This window comes from Dipodomys ordii, unplaced genomic scaffold (genome assembly GCF_000151885.1).
Source record: "Dipodomys ordii isolate 6190 unplaced genomic scaffold, Dord_2.0 Scaffold51, whole genome shotgun sequence".
NCBI classification, from domain to species: domain Eukaryota; kingdom Metazoa; phylum Chordata; class Mammalia; order Rodentia; family Heteromyidae; genus Dipodomys; species Dipodomys ordii.
Window position 1 is genome coordinate 758,454 of NW_012267267.1, and position 21,086 is coordinate 779,539.

At 43.4% G+C, this 21,086-nt stretch overlaps 1 protein-coding gene across 1 annotated transcript in view; it reads left to right on the top strand.

Moving 5' to 3' along the window:
- Csmd2 (CUB and Sushi multiple domains 2) overlaps positions 1-21,086 on the top strand; it is a 522,404-nt gene that overhangs the window by 94,086 nt on the left and 407,232 nt on the right. Inside the window, exon 3 of the mRNA XM_013020489.1 lies at positions 14,511-14,623. Coding sequence (XP_012875943.1) covers positions 14,511-14,623 — 113 coding nt within the window. The remainder of the gene's footprint in view (positions 1-14,510; positions 14,624-21,086) is intronic.

Here is a 21,086-nt window from a genome sequence, read left to right on the forward strand (position 1 = left end):
TGTGTATATATACCCCATTTTCTTGATCCATTCATCTACTGAGGGGCATCTGGGTTGGTTCCATATCTTAGCTATGGTAAATAATGCTGCGATAAACTTAGTTGTGCTGGTAGCTTTAGTATAGTCTTGTTTGTGAACATTTGGGTAAATGCCCAAAAGTGGGATTTCTGGGTTAGGGGAGATCTATGTGGAGTCTTTCGAGGAACCTTCATACTGCTTTCCAACATTGACTAAATTCTTAAAACATTCTTAAAAAATATTTTTAGCATTCCCAACTCCTCATTTATTCATTCATTTTCTACTGTAATTATTGAGCAACTACTATGTGCCAGGCACCATGTGAGACAATCAATGCATGTGCTAAGGAGAAGGACAAAGTCCTTGTTTAAATGTAGCTTATATTCAAGCAGGGTAAGATAAATACAAATAAATACATACTAATTGGTTGTATTAACCAGGGTTCTCCAGAGAAACAGAACCAGTAGGAAATTTGTTCGAAGGTTATTAGCTCTCATGGTCATGAACACAGAGAAATCCCAGATCTGTACCAGTTAAGCTGCAAGCCAAGAAGGGCTGAGGGTGTCACATTCAAGTCTGAGCCTGTACAGGAAGGCCAGAGGGAAGACCACCATCCCAGCTGGAGACAGGCAGACAGTGAATTCTCCCTTACTCAGCCTTTTGTTCTTGTTAGGCCTTTAATGATTAGATGAGGCCCACCCACACAAGAAGTGCAGTTTGCTTTACTCAGTCTATAGGTTCAGATGGTATTCTCATAGACACCAAACACCTGGGTACCCTTTGCCATGTCAGGTTGGCACATAGAATTAATCATAGCAAGCCCATCCTTTGTTAACTTGGCACACATACATACCTCCCTAATTATATACTTAATCTACAGTTGAAGTCAATAACAGATTTTCGATTATACTGGACATGATAAAAGTACCCTGTACGCAGTCAAAGATGGACCCAGTCCTTCCTCACAAAAGGACAGGAGGACTTGAGTGGTGCTGACTTTTCTCTTTGCTTTCCCCCAGCTGAAATGCTGTGATGCAAAACGAACCAGACTTATATAATAAAGTATAAAGGCCTTTCGTCTTACATTCCAGAATAAGAGTGATAAAAGAACAAGAGAAAAATAGACACATTGGTTTAATATGTGCATATATGTCATACACAACATATATGTGCATTTATATGTACAGGCTTGCAAACATTTATAACAGAGAACACATGATAATCATAGTCTTCATTTGTGGAACTAATTGTATGGTCATAGCTGGTATTTATAACTAACTGCACTCTGCACTCTGTACTCTGTATGCCCTTGCCTTCTGCTGGTTCTTTACTAGTAGGGCAACCCATAACCATTTCTGTAGGTTCTGGGCCACGAGTGGTCCTGCCTGGATTGGATTGCTGTGGGGTTTTCCTTGGTTCAATCACAGAGCATGATGAAATAAAGAGATGTCTGAGGAATCTCCTTTATTACAGACCCACTCTTCTTCCCTCTGCTAGGGAACAGTCCGTGTCCCCCTGGGTGGTCAACATCAATCATCTTGGCTAGCACAGCCTCTCCTTTCTTTGTCTGCTGATTCAAGGGCATTTAGAGGACAAAGTGGCAGAGTAACAGCCTTTCCTTCAGGTCAGGGGAATATCTCATGGTAGAAACATAATTCCCTTTTGGAACTGAGAGCTATAGGCCAACAGAGCCTTAAGCCCTGGGGAGCAGGAAGCAAAAATGTTGTTCCTGGGTCTTTAGAGGTTGTCATGAATGAAGTCATTTCTATTTCTATTCTTTGATGTTGGCTATAGGAGACACAACACTATATTCAGTACTGATGTTCAGCATGTTCATTCAGTCTTCTGGAGAGCCCTGCCCATGCCCTGACAGGTTGAATCTCCTTGTAGCTGAGTTTTCAGAGGCCATTCCATTATCTTACCAAGGCAGCTCCATTAGATGACAGGAAACATAGTAAGACCACGAACTGCATGAGCAGGGGACCCCCTTGCTCTAAGCAAGTTATTTGATCGGAAGCAATGCTGTGTGGAATACCCTCACAATGGAAAAGGCAGTCTGTAACTTCATAGGGGCAGGGTAGTTTTGGAAGAAGAGTTTCATGCAAGGAAGGCAAATTGGTATCCAGTATAAGTATCTATTCAGTAACAACAAAATGTTTTCCTGGCCACGATGAAATTGGTCCAATATAACCCATCTGATGCTCGATAGGAAATGTACTCATTACCTTGCTCATGTAACTGTAACCCCTCTGTACATACAAAAATAATCCATCTGATCTCTGCAGATTGTGGTGCATTGTTATTGGAGACCCCACTTCTTTTTTTAAAATTTCTTTATTGAGACTAAGTGATTACATAAATCTCACAATATTGTGGGATAGTGATACTTAGCTAAAAGTCACAAACCATATTTTAACCTTCACAAGGTGAATTGTCATTATCGTGGTTTATCAAGCTTATGAACTCTACAAACTTTGACAATTCAATTCGTTCTTCCAAATAGAGTGACATGTATATTCTTTCATTTTGCTTAGTGTAAGCTGTTCCTTCTTTCTCTCACGTTCCCTCTCTCCCATCGCTGCCCTTGAGTTGCTTAGTTCACTTTCATCAATGGCCAGTGCAGCTGATGAGCCCCTCTGTTGTATTTTTTTCCTGTTTCCCTCTGATTCTGTGCCCTGCTCTTAGCATTCCTCAGATGTGCACATGTATATACTACATGGGGACCCCACTTCTTATATCAAATCTATCTTCTTTATGGGTTCCTAAAACCAAAGGCCATAAACGGGGTGGCTTAAATAATGGAAACCATTTTCTCATGGTTCTGGTAGCTGGGAGTCCAAGAGAGCCAGGAAGTCCTCTGGTGTCTCTTCTTATAAGGGCACTAGTCTCACTGCAAGAACCCCACCCTGGTCATCTCGCCTGACCCAAATTGCTTCCCAAAGGCCCACCTCTACATGCTGTTAACACGTGAGTAGGACCTCAACCTGTGAACTTGGGGGCGAGATAGGAGGTCTGGCCAGGGAACCTCCCTATGGAATTAGAGTCTCCATCACTTTCACACGGCCCTCCTTAAATCTTTTTGCCACTGTCTATTTAGGATTTTGTGCCTTCATCTGTGTTGTCTCTGTAGAATTGAGGTGGGATCTTGGGGGCTAGGCAACTCCCTGCTTTGCAGAGTTTGACACCAGAAGTAACCCAAAAGATGGAACCTTGGGGAGCCAAACTTTGCTAATCTTCGCTGAGCCATCTCTTTCTAATCCTCAGGGTCTTCCGGATGGAAAGGCAGAATTAAGAGGCAAGGTGGCAGTTTGGAACTCAGAGCATTGTGCAGGGATATGAAGGGCATCCCTGATGGCTTAGAGAAGCCCTGAGTTGCAAAGTAGTGTTACAGGTTCAGGAGGTAGGCTTGAGTGTCCTGGAGTCACCTGAGGTAACCACCATGGTCACCTCAAATGACCATCTGTCTCACTGCTCCATGACTGTCTTCTCCTAAGGCTACAGGAGAGGCCCACAGGCAATGCCTCTTCAGTGTTAACTGTGGCTAGCTGTGGTTTGAATATAATTCAGGCTGACTCTCTGATGTGTATAACCACAGTCACCTTTGCCATGGCCTGGAATGGGTGGCTGTTTCCATACTGTATAGCTATGGACTTCAGGGTGCCCTGGAAACCCAGCCAGAAGAGATCCAAGGAGCCCCTCTTGCTCACAGGAAGGTTTCAGTCATTCCCCAAGGCCAAGGTTCAGCAGGCCCTAGTTTATCTGACTCCTGAAGAATGGACAGTTGGTAGACATGGTGCCTGGTGATGCTGGCAGCCCAGTTCTGGCTTCAAAAATGCATCTAAGAAGCATTTGCTGCTCCATTAAAAAAGCAGGACTTGAGTTTTTCCCACTTCATCGCCTGCACCCATGGTTGGTTGTACAGCAGCTCATGCTCATGATGGCTGTCATTGACCCAGACACTGCTTGTAGTGCAGTGTTAAGTGTGATCTTTAACATAGAGAGACCATCATTTCAGACCAAATGCAAGGTTCAGAATGGGCCAGATGGAAGAGTATCAGGATACAGGAGTAGGTAGGGGGTGGACCAGCCCACTCTGAATGCACAGCCCCTTCACCCTTGTGCAGATACTTTCATTATCTTACATACCCCTAAAATGCCACCTGCTTCCTTCCCAGATGGCCTCCTGAGATGGAGGATCCCTAGGAAGATGTTATTAGTGGTTCTTTAGTATTTGGACAATTTGTGAACCTCCCCCTCCACTCCCTCCCTCCACCATGTGCACCCAGTACATAAGGACACTTTGAATCCTAGCCTAGTAGTTCTCTTTAGTTCTCAGCTGTTCCATGGGGCCCTTTGAGTTGGGGCAAGCTTTCTGACAGCGAACAATGCTTATCTGTTCCCAAGTGTGTGATTTTTAGGGGCTTGACTGAGGGGAGTGTCAGGCTGGGGATCATGATGGTCCCTCCTGCTCCATGGAACTCCGTGCTCCCATCTCTGTCAAAGGTAACCAAGTTTGGCCTTGGCTCTTTAGGCTCCTGTGAAGGAAAAATAACATCTGCATATGCTTAAAAGCTGAGTACTCCTCCCCACCGAAAAAAACCCAACTCCATCCTCTCTCTTGGGGAGGCCAATAATTAAGCAGTCATGGCAAACAAGCGGAGGATGAGCAGCTGGTTGTAGCCATTTGTTCTCCTGTCATTGGTTGGGGAAACAATTTCATAAATTATAGGGGAAGCTGGGTTTGCGTTTCCCTCCTCTCCTGTGCCTTCCCTTTGAATTAAAATGACCTTCCTCTCTTACCAGGTCCCCCTGGCCTTGAGTGATCACCCCCTAATATTGGTCCTTTTAGATCAGCTCAGGCTGGCCAGGTCATATTCCCCTAGCACCTCTCTGTCACTGCACTGTCTGTATGGATTATTGTTGTGTCTTCAACAATAATAACATTAATCGTGAACCTAAGCTAGGTGTGCTTAGGCCCATTGTCAATGGCAGGGTTAGGTCAGTGAATCCAATGGAGAAAAATCCCTGCTCTTGTGGAATTCATTTTCTAGGGGGGACTTAGTAAGTACAGATTAATCAAATACAGATTTGTCAGATGGTGTGGGTATCATGGAGAAAATACGGTGCAGGAGGATCAGGAGCAGGAAGTAGGATGAGAAGAAAAGAAGGTTGCAGAATTAAACACAAAACCCCAGGGAGGAAGAAGGAACAGGCCATGCACACTTAGGTAAGAGAGGAAATCACTAGAGAAAGCTGAGGCATATGCAAAGGCCCAGCTGCAAAAATTTGCCAGGTGGGCTGGGAAGTTGGCTCAGTGGTAGAGCGCTTGCCTTGCATGCCTGAGGCCCTGGGTTCGATTCCTCAGCACCACATAAGCAAAAAGAAAAAAGCCGGAAGTGGCGCAGTGGCTCAAGTGGTAGAGCGCTAGCCTTGAGCTGAAGAGCTGAGGGACAGCGCCCAGACCCAGAGTTCAGGCCCCACGACAGGACCAAAAAAAAAAAAATTGCCAGGTATGTTTATGTGATAGTCAGGGGCTTTTGTGACTGCACTGAGCAAGCAAGGGAAGATTGGTTGGTAAGGAGAGAGGTGACAGATTGAGATACATGGGGATGGCAGTTTTGCTTGGGGCCTTTAGGACATTTGTGAAGACTTTGGCTTTCATCCCTAATCAAGTGGTTTCCCTTCAGAAGGATTCTTGTATAGGGAAGTGATGCCAGCCCTCTGTGATGGGAATGGAGGTGGATGAGGGGAGGGGAGAAGTAGGGATGGAAAGAGTAAGGCTTTTGCAGTGACAGGCAAGAGGTGGAAGTGGCCTGGTTCTGTATGGCAGGAATAGGGGTGCTGGGTTTCTGGATACATTTATGTAAATGCCTTCTTTATGAGCATTGAACTCTTTGAAGGGAAAGTCCATGTCTTGTAAATTTCTATCCTCAGAACCAAGCACTGGTACGTGACATTTCATAGGGTGCACAATTAATATTTGTTGCATGGATGATCATGAGCAAGGATTTCTAAATGTTTCCAGTGGAAATTGAGGCCTCGAGTCTCATTTTTGAACCTCTCAGATCCTAGAGCAATCATGGGTTGCATTAAACTTCCCAAGTGGAAAACATAAGGAAGTGTGTTTGTGGTAATGTAGTTTTGTACTTGATGGTACCAACTGTGGTTGTTCCCCTTACAGTAGGATTTCTCGGGGCTTTTAATACTTAATGCAAAGATGTTCAAAGTTTCTTAGTTCAGGGAGCTGCTGTAACATTTCCAAGATGTTCAGTGGGTAGGGGAAGAACCTATCTGTTGACTCCATTTATTATTTAGGACCAAATAGTTGAAAAAGTATCGATACCCTAACAACTTTGTAGCTGTTGGAAATATAAAACACAAATTAATATAAATTGAAAAAGAAAATCCTCATGAGTTCTTCCTGAATCATAGCCACTCACTAGTGGTTGGACACTGGGAAACCTCCAGTCTTGGAATCAGATCTTATGTACCTCCCCTCCTCCCTGATCCAGGCTGCCTTGAACTAGACTTGCACCAGCCCCTGAATCCCCAGCTCTGGATGGATATGATGTTAGCAGATGGAATGTAGCCTCTGCTTGGCACTGTGAAATTCCTCAAGTCAAATAGCTTAATTTCCAAGAGAAAGGGTGATAACTCAAGGTCAATTGGACACACAAATGTCCCACCTCATAAATGCATAGAAATATCCTGGAACACCTTGATGGATAGTTTGGGAACCATAGTGCTATTCTTTATATAGCATCTCCCCCCAAATAGCCCATCTATTTCCGCAGGCAAATCTCACACCACACAGGACAGTGTTGTGTGCAGTGTGGCCATGGAGCTGCAGGGGAGAGGAGGGCTGTGGGGGAGGAGGGAGGACTTTTCTGTTGCAGACAGAAGCTGCAATTCTGAGGGAAACACCTCTGGGTCCTGACAGCAAGTGTGTACGCTTTTCAGAACATTTGCATTCTGTACATGCTCACTGCTGCCCTATTTTTAGACCTCGGCAGGTGGGCCTGCTCCATCTCCAGATCTTGTTTCTGAAGCCAGCACACGTCCTAGAAGGTGTATGTGAAGACTCAGATGTTAGCATTGCTCCCGCTCCCATCCAACTATATTTGGGTTGGTTATCTCAACTTCTGAAGGAAAAAATAAGTGTATTTGTACAGGTGAGAGGTGATCTTACAGGACTGTTAGTAGCTAGTAGGTTCATGAGGATAGGCTGGGGCATGTGAGAAAAGAATCTCTAGATAGCAGGTTTTTCCCCCCAGCAGGTATTCAGGGTAATGCCACATTGTCCTCAGAAATGGAGATTATTATAAGGATCTTCAGATCTTGTGACACAAGAAACTCCCCCACCCAGCACTTCCTCCCTCCTTCCCTTCTTTCCCTCCTTCTGCCACTTGAACCACATCTCCCATTCTTTTGTTTATTAGATAGAGTCTCACACTAACTTTGTCTAGGTCAACCTTGGCCTACTGTCCTACCTCCCCTTCCTGAGTAACTGAGACTACAGTCATACGCCATCAGACTCAGCATATAAGAACCATCTCTTCAGACTTGGGGTCACGAGCTTTCAGAGATTCTAAATTCAAGAATAACAATAGTCTGATGGTTGAAGTAGCAGATGAGCCTGAGCTCTGGGACCTGCTTCCTGAAGACATACCATTTCCCTGAGTGGGTTCCACAGAACCCTACTCCTCGGGCTGTTGTGAAGAACAAGATGTTTTCACCTCAGAGAGATACAGAAAGCCAAGTTTCCCCAAACCTCCCACTTTTAGAAGCTCTTGATGACATGCAAATTGCCAGAGAGGGTGTGCGTCTCTAGGGGTGTATGTGTTCGTCTGTGCATTGTGTATGATTATGACTAATGTCCATCAATTACCTGCAAATTACTACATGATGCCCGTAATGATAGTTCTGTTTTTAGCTTAATGGTTTATGTATCTTAACTAGTGGCTGCTGTCTGGAATGGGCCTGCCTGCAAATCAAAACACTATTTCCTAAGCCTGTCATGGTGACAAATGTTGCTTACATTTGCTCCTTTATTCCCAAGGTCAATTGACATGCTTTAAAAAAAGTTATATATATATATATATATATATATATATATATATATATATAACTTTTTATATAGTCATTGGTGTGCTAAGAGCCTTAAATAAGAACCATTCGATAAATAAATGCCCAATTTGCTGTATTTACTGTTTATTCCTGGATACTTCTGTGTCAGCAGAACCCATTAAGGACCCAGAGTAGAGATATGTGTGGACCACTCTCCCACACAGGCCTTTGTAGTAGATCTCCAGACCTCCAGGAAGCAGGAGAAGCATTTTGGGGTGAATCTGGGTTTTAGGTTGTCCTGAACCTCAGTGATCTCTCTCAATGTCTTGGTGTTGCCATCCCTGAGTAATATAAATCCTACCACCTTCCACTCTCAGTGCCTTGACTCATCGTATTCTTTGCTTATATCATGTGTTCAGAGGGCTTTGTGGATTCTCTGATTAGAGGAGTTGGGCAGGGTTTCTGGCCAATGGAGGTGGCCCAGGATCACTGTGGCAAGAGGAAAGATTCAAGCAAAGGTTCTCAGGCTGCTGCCAAAGCCAGGTCATTGCCTGAGCTCCGCAGGAAAGGGAAGGTGCTCTACCTCCTAGTCTGGAAGGAAAGCTTGGAAAGGCATGGACTCAAGACGAAGAACACCACTGACCTACATGGCAGCCTCTGTGGGCAGGGTAGGATAGTCTAGAAGGTCAGGACCATATCTTTCCAGAAATCATATTGAGGCATGGTAATGAGACTAGAATGATGAGAGAGAGTTCATTAGACAACTCCCAAGATTTGTGGAGGGGAAGTGAAAAAAAAAGAACATGAAAAGGGAACGGCATGTGCAAAGAGGCTGGGGCAGGGCAGTTTGAAGAAGCTGAAGGCAGTAATTTTTAAAGAAGGGACTGAGAAGGAGGCAGGGAAGGATATTGTCTGATGCTATTTAATGTGTGGACACATCATGATACAAAGGGGACTTTCTTGTTTTAAATTCACAACAGGAAATGCAGCTCCATACTGTCCATACTAGGGAGTGGTCATTTCCCTTATTTCTTGAGATGCCCCTGATCACAGAAGATGGTGGGGGGTAGGGCAGAGCTAGGTAGGAGGGGGATGGGAAATGACAGAGCTATCATACAGGCTGAGTTAGGGACTCTGGCCTTAAGGCTTGCAGCAGTGGTAAAGCTGGAGAAGAATTCTGAACAGTGAGAGTCTTGAGACTTCCTCCATTCTCAGGACTCTGGATTACTCTGGACCAGAGGTCAGAAACAAAGAAGGAGGTGGGAGAGAAAAAATGCCTGAAAAAGCAGATGAGTGTTGGCATCCCTAAGTGGTCATGCTGCTAGTGTGCAGAAGGCTGAGTCCTATACACACTGCAGTGACTGGGGCATCTACAGTGTTGACAGGGGCCTCTTGTCTTCATTGCCGTTGTTTTATACCATTCCTCAACTGTTCCAGAACCCCTTACTCCTTTCAGTGTGGTGGGTAGTTCGCCTTATCAGATAAAGCAAGGGGAAGTCTGAAAATTATACTTGCTTATTCCAATGCTCCACACACTAGCTCTTCTGTCTGCATGGTCAGCAGCCTGTTCCTAAAACCAATCTGAGATGTGATGAGTAGGTAGTGGAAGAAGGGGAGAGATGCCTTAAGTATCCAGATGTGAATTCCAAATCCCCCACCCCCAGCTTCAGCACCTCCGAGGATTCCTTATGTAGGAATTACCTCCCAAGCCTAGGAAACAGCTGAACAGTGGTAAATATATCAGATTAGAGAAAATGCATGGCAAGCTGCAATTCTTATATATTGCAAGTGATAAAACGGTAATTGTTTGTTGACAGTGTACATTAGCTAGTGTCAATAAATAGCACAAGAAGCTAAGGTCTAGGAATCTGTAATATTAGGGCCAAAGTACCATGGAATTATGGATGGGAATACAGCTTCATGGGAGAAATCCATTCCCAGAGTTGCTGTTGAAGAAGGCTCTTCCCAGTTGGAGTCTAGGTATGGCACCCCACCCCCTACCCCAGACCATCTGGGAGATCAGAGTCAGGTAGAGAGGCTGGTCCCATTAGGGACACATTTTTCTATCTTATGGTAAAGGGTTTAGTGAGGTGCCACAACCTCAGTGGAAGACATACAGATTTGGGAGTGAAGGAAGGGAGTATTTTGGTAAATCAACAAGAAACCACAGGACAGGTGAGTAGTGACCTGAGCTGTGCGTTGAAGTTCTGGTGGTCAGTCAATGCTGTGGATAGGAAAGAACAGGGAACATTGTGAGAGGCCTAGCAACAGCCAACTTTGAGCTCAAAGCCCAGTCCACAGAGACTGACTTCAGGTCAGGTCTAATGAAGGGTACTGTTCAGTAACTTTTAATTTTGACATAATTATAGATTCACAGGAAATTGCAAAGATAGTATAGAAAGGTCCTGTCTGTCTACTGTTCACTGTCTCATTTGCTGGTTTCATTTCAACCTAACTATAACACAACATGAAAACCAGGATGTGTACACAGTGTGTGTGTAATGTCTGTGTATGTCTGTGTGTGTGAGAGTGTGTGAGTGTGTCTGTCTTTCTCTGTGTGTGTATGTCTGTGTGTATGTCTGTGTGTGTGTGTGTGTGTGTGTGCACACCTACTTCTGTGTCATTTTAGCACATGTAGACTTACTGCAATTGGGATTACAGAGCTGTTCTTCACCACAGGCACTAGCCTTGGTGGGCCTCCCTCATTAAACTGCCACCCACTTCTTATTTAACCCCTGGCAACCATGAAGCCATTTTCCACTTTACTATTCTGTCATTTCAAGGATGTTATATCTTCAGAAACTAGTTTCTTCCCCCCTTTCAGCCTAATGCCCTTGTCATGTACCCAAGTTGTTGCATACTCTCCATCCATCTATCACTCATTCCTTCCCATGGCTGAGTAACATTCCATGGCGTTGAGCTGTGGGCTTATTTGTTTGTTTGTTCTTTTCATCATCCACCTGTTGTAGGACATTTGTATTGTTTCTGGATTTGGGCTAGATTTTGGCATAGTTTTTGTATATGTAGGATATTTTTGAGTGTGTATGAGTGTAATAATTGCTGAGCTGTAGAATTATTGTATGTGATCTAATAAAAAAAAAGAAATGGCAGAGCTGTTTTCAGAGTGACTGTATGGCTTTTACATTCTTCCCAATGGGTTTTGAGAGGCCCAGTTGTTTTACACCATCAGCAATGGTCGATCATGTCACTATTTTATTGTAGCTGCTCAAATGCAAATGACCTAATACCCCACAGTATTCTTCATCTTGCATTTCCGTAGTTACTGTTAATAGTAGGCATCTCTTCCTGAGAAACATTTATTTCTGTTCTTAGTTCCTGAAATGTGGGTTTTTCCCTCCTTTGGGCATGGATGAGTACTTTTGTTGTGTCAACTTGATACTTTTAACCCTTTTTTAAACAGTCAGTAAAATTGGTTGATTTTCAAGTATTGAACCAGCCTTGCATTCTTAAACTGAACTCCATTTGGTCGTGATATATAGTTATTTTTTTGTATGTTGCAGGATTCTCTTGGTTCAGGATCTTTGTGTTTATGTTCACGTGTGATGCTGATCTTTGTTTTCTTTGTTTGCACTATCTTTGGCTTAGATATCTGGATGTTTTGGCCCTCATGATATTATTTTAGGAGCAGTTTTTTCAAGAGCTTGTGTTAAGGTTAATAGGTGTTAATTCTTTATACATTTGGTAGAATTCTTTACTAAAACTTTCTGGCTATGGATATTTTTCTTTTTGAAAACATATACTTTAATTAGCATATATTAATGGTACAAGGGGATTTTATGGCACTAATTCCATAGAAATATTCAGTGTACTTGGAACAAATTTACCCCCCCTCTATTGTATAATTTCTGAAACCTCCTCTTTTCTCCTCTTCCAGTTTACACTTTTCTCTTTATCTTTTTTTTTCAGTTTCTTTTGTCATTCATACACACTTAATTTCCATGTAGTTAAATCAGTCAGTATTTAAGTCTCCTGGGGTATCTTGCTGTATCCATTCTTACTTGATACATTTCAAAAGATAGAAACCTAAGTTAAACTAGCTTGGGAACAAACAAAAGAAAAAAAAAGAAAGAAAAAAATCAAGAACATTAGCTCATGTAACTGGGATTTGAAGAGAGACATTGCTGTGCGTGGCTGGATCAAAGATCTCAGAAATCTATCATCCCTGTTCCACTGCTCAGCTTTAATTGTTTATATCTATGTTGATATCTTGTGTTCTAAGGTAGATAGGCACTTTGTGGTGATAAGGAGATTGTTGTTGTTCCAAGCTTATACTTTAATGATTAAATTCCCCAAATGAATTTCAGAACCCCATCCCATCCCATGGGAGGACACAGAATCACCCTGCTTGGTCTATGTGCCCTCTTCCCTCTTCTCATACCTAGATACAATCCATAAAAAGGAGGGATAGTATTCTCTGAGCTATCATTTACCTCCTTTGTGGCTAATGGGCAGGTAGGGACTTGTCAGAACTGTGTCATGGACAGATCCCAAGAAGAATGGTGGGCAGCTAGGAGCAAAAGAAGTCCTTGGAACAGGTCACCTTTAGGAAAGCTTTACCTATAGAATCTGGCTACACCACTCCTGGACATGTGTCCAAAGGAATGTAAGCAGATTTTCAGTCATGCATGCCAATGTTTAAAGTAGCACTATTGAAAATAGTCAAAGTATGGAATTGACCTTGGTGTTCATCACCATGAATGGATTAAGATAATGTGATGTATCTCTCCCTCTCTCTCTCTCTCTCTCTCTCTCTCTCTCTCTCTCTATACACACACACACACACACACACACACACATATATACAATAGAGTATAATTATTCAATCATAAAGATCTTCCTACCTCAGCCTCCTGAGTGTGGAATTATAGATATGTAACACAAGCCTGGCCAGTGTTATATTTTTAACCCTAAAAGAACCTAGGGAAACGACTGAGTCTAAAAGCATAGCATGTTAGACTTCACAATCCCTGTTTTTGTTTCTCATATAAATTCCAGAAGGAAACACAAACATTTTAATTTTAAAAGCATGAACAGCACGATCCTGTGTGTATGAAATTATTTCATTGAGTATGATTCCATGCATCGATCCTTCTGCCTCACCTTGTATATCAACTGCCAGGAGTGATTATTTCTGGATTGTGTTGCATTATTCACATTGCTCTTTTTAAGCTAGTAAATGTTTATTACTTTTAAAAAAACCTGCAAACATTCTTTGCACAGAATAAATTCTGTGGTTAGAAGTATGCACATTTTGCTTCTCAGAGTTGGATAAATTTTCCTCAGTCTGTGAACAAATACTGCCTTGTGGTAGGTAGCAATTGTAAATGCATGGTGAATTCTACCCAGAGCCTCAAAGGACTTCAGCCAGAAAAGGAGAGGACAGGAGAAGAAACCAGAAGAGGAGAAAAGAGAAGAGACACAAACATACCAAACAGGCCTGCAGCTCAGGGAAGGCCCATGTCGTTGGGGAGTCATCCCTTCATATTTCTGTGTCAGAAGGCTGCTGGTGTCTGTCTCCTCTGAGTGTCACATTGCCTTTGAACCTCCAGGCTGTGATGCGGCCATTTTGGCTTTGTTTCTATTCCTCCTGTGTTAGTCAGCTTGCCATTATTATCACAAAACACCTGAGCTAATCAACTTAAAGAGAGCAAAGGTTTATTTTGGGCTCACAGTTTTGTACATTTCAGTCTGAAATCTATTGTTGTGATGTGTGTGTGTGTTTGTGTACACGCATGCATGTGCTCTTGAACTCAGGACCTTGTGTTCTCTCCTGGTTTTTTTCTTCAAGGCTGGCTCTGTACCATTCATTCCATATCTTTGCTTCTGGCTTCTTGGTGGTTGAATGGAGATGAGTCTCTAGGATTTGTTTGCTGGGACTCAATCTCAGGCTCCTGAATAGCTGTCCTAGCTACTGATTGTAGGCAATTACTTGTTGCCATGGCTTTGGAGATGGTGGTGAGGCAGCACACCATGACTGGAAGTGCATGGTGTAGCAAGCTGCTCCAGTTGTAGCGAGCTGCTCCCAATGTGGAAGCCAGAAAGCAAAATGAGAGAGAGTGGGGGATAGGGTAGAGGTAAGGGAGGCACAGTGCTGCCTAGCTTGTGTGAGGCCCTGACTTGGATGCCATGTATCATAAAGAACAAGAGAGAGGCTAGATTCGCAATGCCTATGCCAAGTGCCTCGCCAATAATATCAACTTCCTTCCACAAAGCTACACACTTAGAGGTTCCACTGCCTCCTAATGGCATGAAGGTGAGGGTCAAACCTTTAACACAAGAGCTTTTTGGGGGATATCCAAATGGTAACATTCCTTGTTCATAAATCAGCACCGCCCATCCAGTAGATGCTCAGTAAGTGGGTAACGGATGTGCAGTTTCCTGATGGGTGCCTCTTTCTGTTTCAGGCTCACTGGCTTTCAGCTGCCAGCCACCATTGTCAGTGCTGCCACCACTCTGTCCCTGCGCCTCATCAGCGACTACGCAGTCAGCGCCCAGGGCTTTCACGCCAGCTACGAAGGTAGGTGCCTCTCTCTTTAGCCACTTTGGCCTGTGACGTGTCACCGCCACAGGCAGGGTTCTGCAGACTCTCAAGCTTGTACCTGTCCCTAACAAAGCTGCTTAGGAACCAAAAACTCAGTACAGAGATGCCCTGGCAGCCTTCCCACAAACAGAGAATTAAAAGGGGGAGTCCAGGATCTCCCAGGAACATCTGCTTCTCTCTCCTTTACTGGGCTTCATTGTGTTTTATTTTTCAAATTCTGTTTTATTGTATGAGGTACCTCAGGTTGTTTGTGAAAATAAGCAGAGAGATATAAGGTTCAACTCAAAGAAATAAAAGTGGCGGCCAAAACTCCAATAAATATGGAGACTTCAGAGAGTCAGTTTTAGATCATTTAGAGGAAGACCAGACAGTTTTTCCTTAATAGCATGGATTAAGGTTCTTTTGGTTTGAGCTAGGCAGCTAATTTCCGCTTCCCTCAGTCTGTTTAAATATGGTGCTGGAATTCAAATGAACACTAATATCTTCAGATTATATACTCCTATTATTATTAACTTTATTAAGTTAGTTCAGAAGGTGGTACTTCTAGATCTCTGTCATTTCCCTGGGAGAAATTTACATCTCATTAATAGGTAATTATGCTGCTCTTGGCTAAGACCTACACTGCTATTTTGTGTTGAGATTGTTAATAGGCATATTTTAAGACTGTTAATGATAATTAATAACAGTAATGACATAACACCCTGGTGGAGCCATGCCAATTAAATGAAAGCATTCTTTCCTATGCCTTTGTTTGAGAACTTAAAAGAGTAAGTGATGTTTTCATTAATGATGCTGTAGCAACACAGAAATAGACACTCCCCGTGTCTTGGCCAGGAGAATCTCACACAGATAAGTAAATCCTACCTTTTTTTTTTGTCCTGGGACTTGAACTCAGAGCCTTGTGCTTGCTCAACTGACCCTACATCACTTGAGCCACACTTCCAGTCTGGCATTTTGATGGTTCTTTTGGAGAAAGAATGTTGTGACTGTTCTGTCTGAACTGGCTTCAAACTGTGATCTTCTAGATCTTAGACCTCTTAAGCAGCTAGGATTATAGGCATGAATCACTGGTTGTCTGTTTTCCACTATTTTTTTAAACCTAAGATTCCTTTACCTGAAGCCTCCTGACAAAATCCTTTTGCATTCCAAATGAGGATTCCTGAATTGGCCTGACTTTGGTAAAATGATCTGCCAGTCCCAAGACCAAGTATGTAACCCTGGTCATCCTGGATAAGTGCCCCCAAGCCGGAACTACAGGCCTCTTCAGAAGCTTCTTCAAATTTCTACTGGACATAGATAGCTCTGAGGACATAGTAGGCATCAAGTGAGCAACACTAGAAGAGGTACCTTCAGAGACCCTGGGAGTGATGGATATAGGGCATACCAGCTGGGCCCTGGATCCTTGTAGTACCTCATTAAGCCCTTGTAAATCTTTATCTGAGGCCCAGACTCTCAAGAGACATCAGGAAACCACCTGTGCCTTTATCCAGGCTATATTGCTCCAGCCTATAGGCCAACAATGCCAGGCCCTTCCCCCCAAAGCAAACATGGCAGCACATTCAGCCTCCTTTTGGAAACAGGTTCTACCTGTAATTGGTGATCAAGCTCTCTGGGCATCTGCAGGTCAGTTAGCTTCCCAGTTAGAGACAAAATTCCCAGAGTCTGTGTTTCTTGTCATACAGAGAAGTGGGGAGGCCAGCAAACTTGGGTCCCCTGGCCAGATCTCGCCAGTAGCTTGTTGTTGTAAATAAAGTTTTATTGAAGCACAGTCATTGTCAGTTGGCTTATATGGAGTCCATGGGAATTGTACTCAGAGTTGACAGTGTGGCCTGCAAATTTGATATGTATCTACCTTCTAGCCTCTTACTGAGCCCTGATCTATACCTTTCTTTCCAGTACAATAGCCATTAAGCCATTAGCCCCGAAGGACTGTTTGCATTTAAATTAATTAGAATGAAATAAAATTTAAAGCCAGGTTTTATTTTTGTCACACCAGAGTCTCAACAGGTGTTTGATGGCCTCATGTGGCTCAGGGAGACTGTGTTGGCCAGCAGATGTCCATCCCTGCAGTAGATGTGTGGGAGGGAACTGAGCTAGAAGCTTCCATCAGAGTCACATTGGGGTCTGTGGGGCTAAAAGTGTCACAAAATGTTAGAGGTAAACTAGAAGCCAGTGGATCTCTCTTCTCACCTGCTTGGCCCAAGTGGGGCAGTCCAGACCTGAGAACACCCAACATTCCACTCCAGGTCCCACACACATAACCAGGTCAAGTATCTAAGTCATGGCCCCAGCAAGCCTTGCAGAAGAGGTCCTGCAAACCCTGGACCGGCACAGACCCATGGCTGCAACTGTGAGTTTCTCTACAGTCATGTGAGCACAACTTCTGCACACCTAGCCATCCTTGTATGGCATGATAGCATATCACAGATGTTTGTACATACAAGAGAATCAGCCACACATAAGCCAAGGCTGTGGCTACTACCAAATCCTGTTAGACAATGAGGAAATTCACATCTGGGAAAGTATGAGTCCTACCCATTTCTGGACCACCTTGAAGTGGAGGAAAGAAGGAAGGGAGGGAAGAAGGGAGAGGGAACTAGGGAAGGAAGGAAGGAAGGAAGAAGGAAGGAAGAAAGAAAGAAAGAAAGAGAGAGAAAGAAAGAAAGAAAAAGAAAGGAAGGAAGGAAAAGAGGGAGGGAGGGAGGGAAGGAAGGAAGGAAGGAAGGAAGGAAGGAAGGAAGGAAGGAAGGAAGGAAGGAAGGAAGGAAGGAAGATGGAGTCTGCTGTGAATATATCCAGAGGATGTATCCCCAGCACAGAGCCTTTGAACAACAGATCAAGTCACTACAACTTTGAGGCTGGATTGATTGGTCCATAGGAGTTTCTAGGGCCTGTAAATGATTTGGCTTCAGGGAGGAAGGCCAGCCACTGCGTCCACTGTGGAGCAGGCAAACAGAAAGACAGACAGGATTCAGAGAAGACCCTCCCTGCCAGCTACTTTGTGTAGTCTTATTTTCTATGTCACCAGCTCTGTTTCAAAATGGTATCAGGGCACGGCTCTTGGTTGTTCTCATTGGCTGGCATCCCTGAATGTCTGCCATCAAAGTGAGCTTGATCCTTCTCCACCTTCATCCAGAATGTGAAAAGTGCAGATAAGGAACTGAACTGAATGGCTGTAAGGACTTAGGAAAAAGGTGAAAGCAGGCAAAGAGTGTTAGCTCAGGGCTGCTTCTTAAGGAAAGATCAAAAGGCCAGTTGTCAAACCCTGAGATGCAAGAAGATGCTGGATTTGTAATCCCCGGGGGCTCTGAGTGAGTGTGGGCTGCAGCTGCTGGACCCGAGGGAAGGGGATCAACTTATATTAAGCACTGAGTGTATGCCAGATACTTTCCATACATTATCACCTCTAATCCCTCATGACAACCCTGAGGGCAGATGCAGATCTTGCTATCTCATCTTACAGATGTACTGGCCCAGCCTCTGCAGAGGCTTGGGCCTGGCTTAAGGGGACTTGATGGCCAGGAATTTGAGCAAGGCTTTTCTGGCACAAAAGGCTCTACTCTGCACTGGCATCCCACAAAGCTCCTTGCGAGAGGCAAGGCCAGAGATTCCATTTCACAGCATGGAGCAAAGTCAGAGCTTGACATGAGAGGTGTGCTGTGGCCTCCGTGTTCCTCCAGACAGGTCTCCAGAGTTTCTCAGCCTGCGGGACCACACAAAAGACAATGTGCTCACTTAATTTTACTTTGAAATTGTAAAAATTGGAGTACATTTAGGATAAGTATGTCCCCAATACTTGGTGGGATCTACTAAAACACACACACACACGCACACACACACAATTCAAATTTAACTGAACATACTGCATTTTAATTTGTGAGATCTAGCAATCTCTTTTTCTCATTCCCTTCCCTCCATCTCTTTCTCTATTTTCCTCCCCCCACCTTTTATGGTTGTACTAGGGTTTGAACTCCGGGCCTATGTGCTGTCCTTGAGCTTTTTTATTGCTCAAGGCTACTACTTGAGTCACAGCTCCATTTCCATCCTTTTGTTGATTCATTGGAAATAAGAGTCTCATGGACTACGCTGCCTAGGCTGGGTTTGAACCTCCATCCTCAAATCACAACTCCTGAGTAGCTACGATTACAGGTGTGAGCCACCATTGCTCAACTAACAATGTCATTTTAGCAGAGTCTAAAAGTAGGCCCCAGGAGCAATCCCTCCTCTTCCTCCTCCCAACTCTCAGGTCTGCCTGCCCTGCTCTGCCCTGCCCAACCCTTTATGCCCAGGCAAGCTGTCTGTTTACCCTCCCTTTTGCACACTTACATAGGTCCAACGATACTTGGGATTATTCAGTACATGAAATTTTATAATATGTTTAATGAGGTCAGTGTTTCCTCATGTTAATATAAGTAGCCCTGGTTTTTGTCCTTTCTAGTGAACACCAGTGAGGGACCCATTGTGGTTAGAACATACCATAATGATTTAAGCAGTTATCTTCTGTGGACATTTAAATAAAGAGCATCCTTGTTCCTGCATTTTAAGCCCTCCTCTAATTACCTCCTTAAAATAAATTCTTGGAAGTGCAATTGTTGGGTCAAAGAGTTTACAGATTTTTTTACATGCTGATATGGAATTCCAAAGTGTCTTCAGAAAGGTTATATGAATTCACACTTTCAGCAACAATGCAAGGACAACCTAGGCCCCTCTCCCCTCCCACTTGCCTACCTTACAGGTTGGGAGAGTTTTAAATCAACTTCATTGATGGAAATAGGTAGAAAATGAAATCTCATTTGTAGTTACAATTTGCATCTCTTTGATTCTAGCAAAGGTGGAGCGCCTGCCACCATTTACTGGCCATTTGTAGATCATTTTGTAAATTGTCTGCCCCAATTTTCTGCCTGCTTTTTTTTTTCTATCAGGCTGTTAGTTATTTTTCCTATCTTCTCTGTAAATGGGGTTTTGCATATTCAAAGTATTAATGTGATGGGTTTCTGTTTGATGTGCTGGGAGTTTTCATTTTTATGTTACTAATTGTAAGTTTAAATTAAAAAAAACTTTTTAAACAATTTTATGACATCTACTTTTAGGGCCAAGATCAGACAAAATATTCACTGAAATGTCCATCTTCTTATTTTTCATTTCATTGTTCTTTTGCACTTGTTCAATCTCTCTGGAGTAGGGTTGCTTGTCTTGGCATCCGGGACTCCCTTTCAGTCTAGGACTGTATTGCTGTCTTCCCTAGCTTGACTCTGAGTGTCTCCTTGATTTTTTTCCTCTCTGTGATGGTTGGGCATTATCTTCTCACCTCCCGACTCCCCAAGGTTGGATGGGATTGTTTGTGTTTATTCGAAGCTGTCTTCTTGTAAATAAGAATGCTAGCACAGCAGAAATGTCAATTAGGTAAAAATTTCCGCAGATTTAATTCCTAATCTTGGTGGCAACTTTGCATTTTGTAACACAAATCTCCTGTCATTTGCTCCTGCAAAGGCAAGCCCGTATTGGAGGGCTGATTCTTAGTTCTGTAGATCCATCATATAGTCTAGATTCTCCCCCACCCCCACACCAATTTTTTTTATTGCTTATATGAGTCTCACCGTGGTCTTGGTAGCTCATTATCTAAATACAGGAGGCTTTCTTAACAAATTGGATCTATCACTTATTATTTATGAGTAGCATCTAGAAGGTTGATAAATCCTCAGTTTTGCAAACTCTGCTAGTCTAAGGGGAGAGGAGGCACAGCACAGCATTATGTGCTCAGGCACTGAGCACAGACACCTGAAAGGAAATCCCATCTTGTCTTCATAGCTGGGTGGCTTTGGGCAAGTCATTTCATCTATCTGAGTTCTTATCAAGTGCTTGTAAAATAGAAATGTGAAATTTGGGTGGAGTGTCCCTGATCTGAGAATCTAGAATGCTTGAAAATATGAAGCCTTTTGAGCACCAACTTGATCCATATGTGGGAAAGTTCATGTCTTAACTTAATGGAATGAGTCATAAGCAAAACTCAGACACACTAAGGGTTTTGCATAAAATTACTGTGTATAAATAGAAGTGAATTTTGTGTTTAGGTTTGTGTCCCATCCGTGAGATTTCTCTAGGTCTATGCAGATATTCCAAACTGGAAGGGGTGGGGGGAAACCCTCAGGAATCTGAAACACTTCTGGTCTCAAGCATTTCAGAGATGGGACACTCAGTCTGAAGTCAAGTCGTAGAGCTGTGATGGAGATTGAAGGAGGGAACACACAAGTCACATGAAACGCTCTGCTCAAGACCTGGCAAGTTGTCAGTGCTCGATAAATGTCAGCTAATTAATTAAGTCTCTTTCTCTCATCCTAACCTTCTTTCACTGGGATTCTTGCAGGCGATAAAAGAAATATGTCAACTCCATAGGTCACAGTCCCCAACCCCCCTGAGCTTGCAGAAACCCTCCATCCAG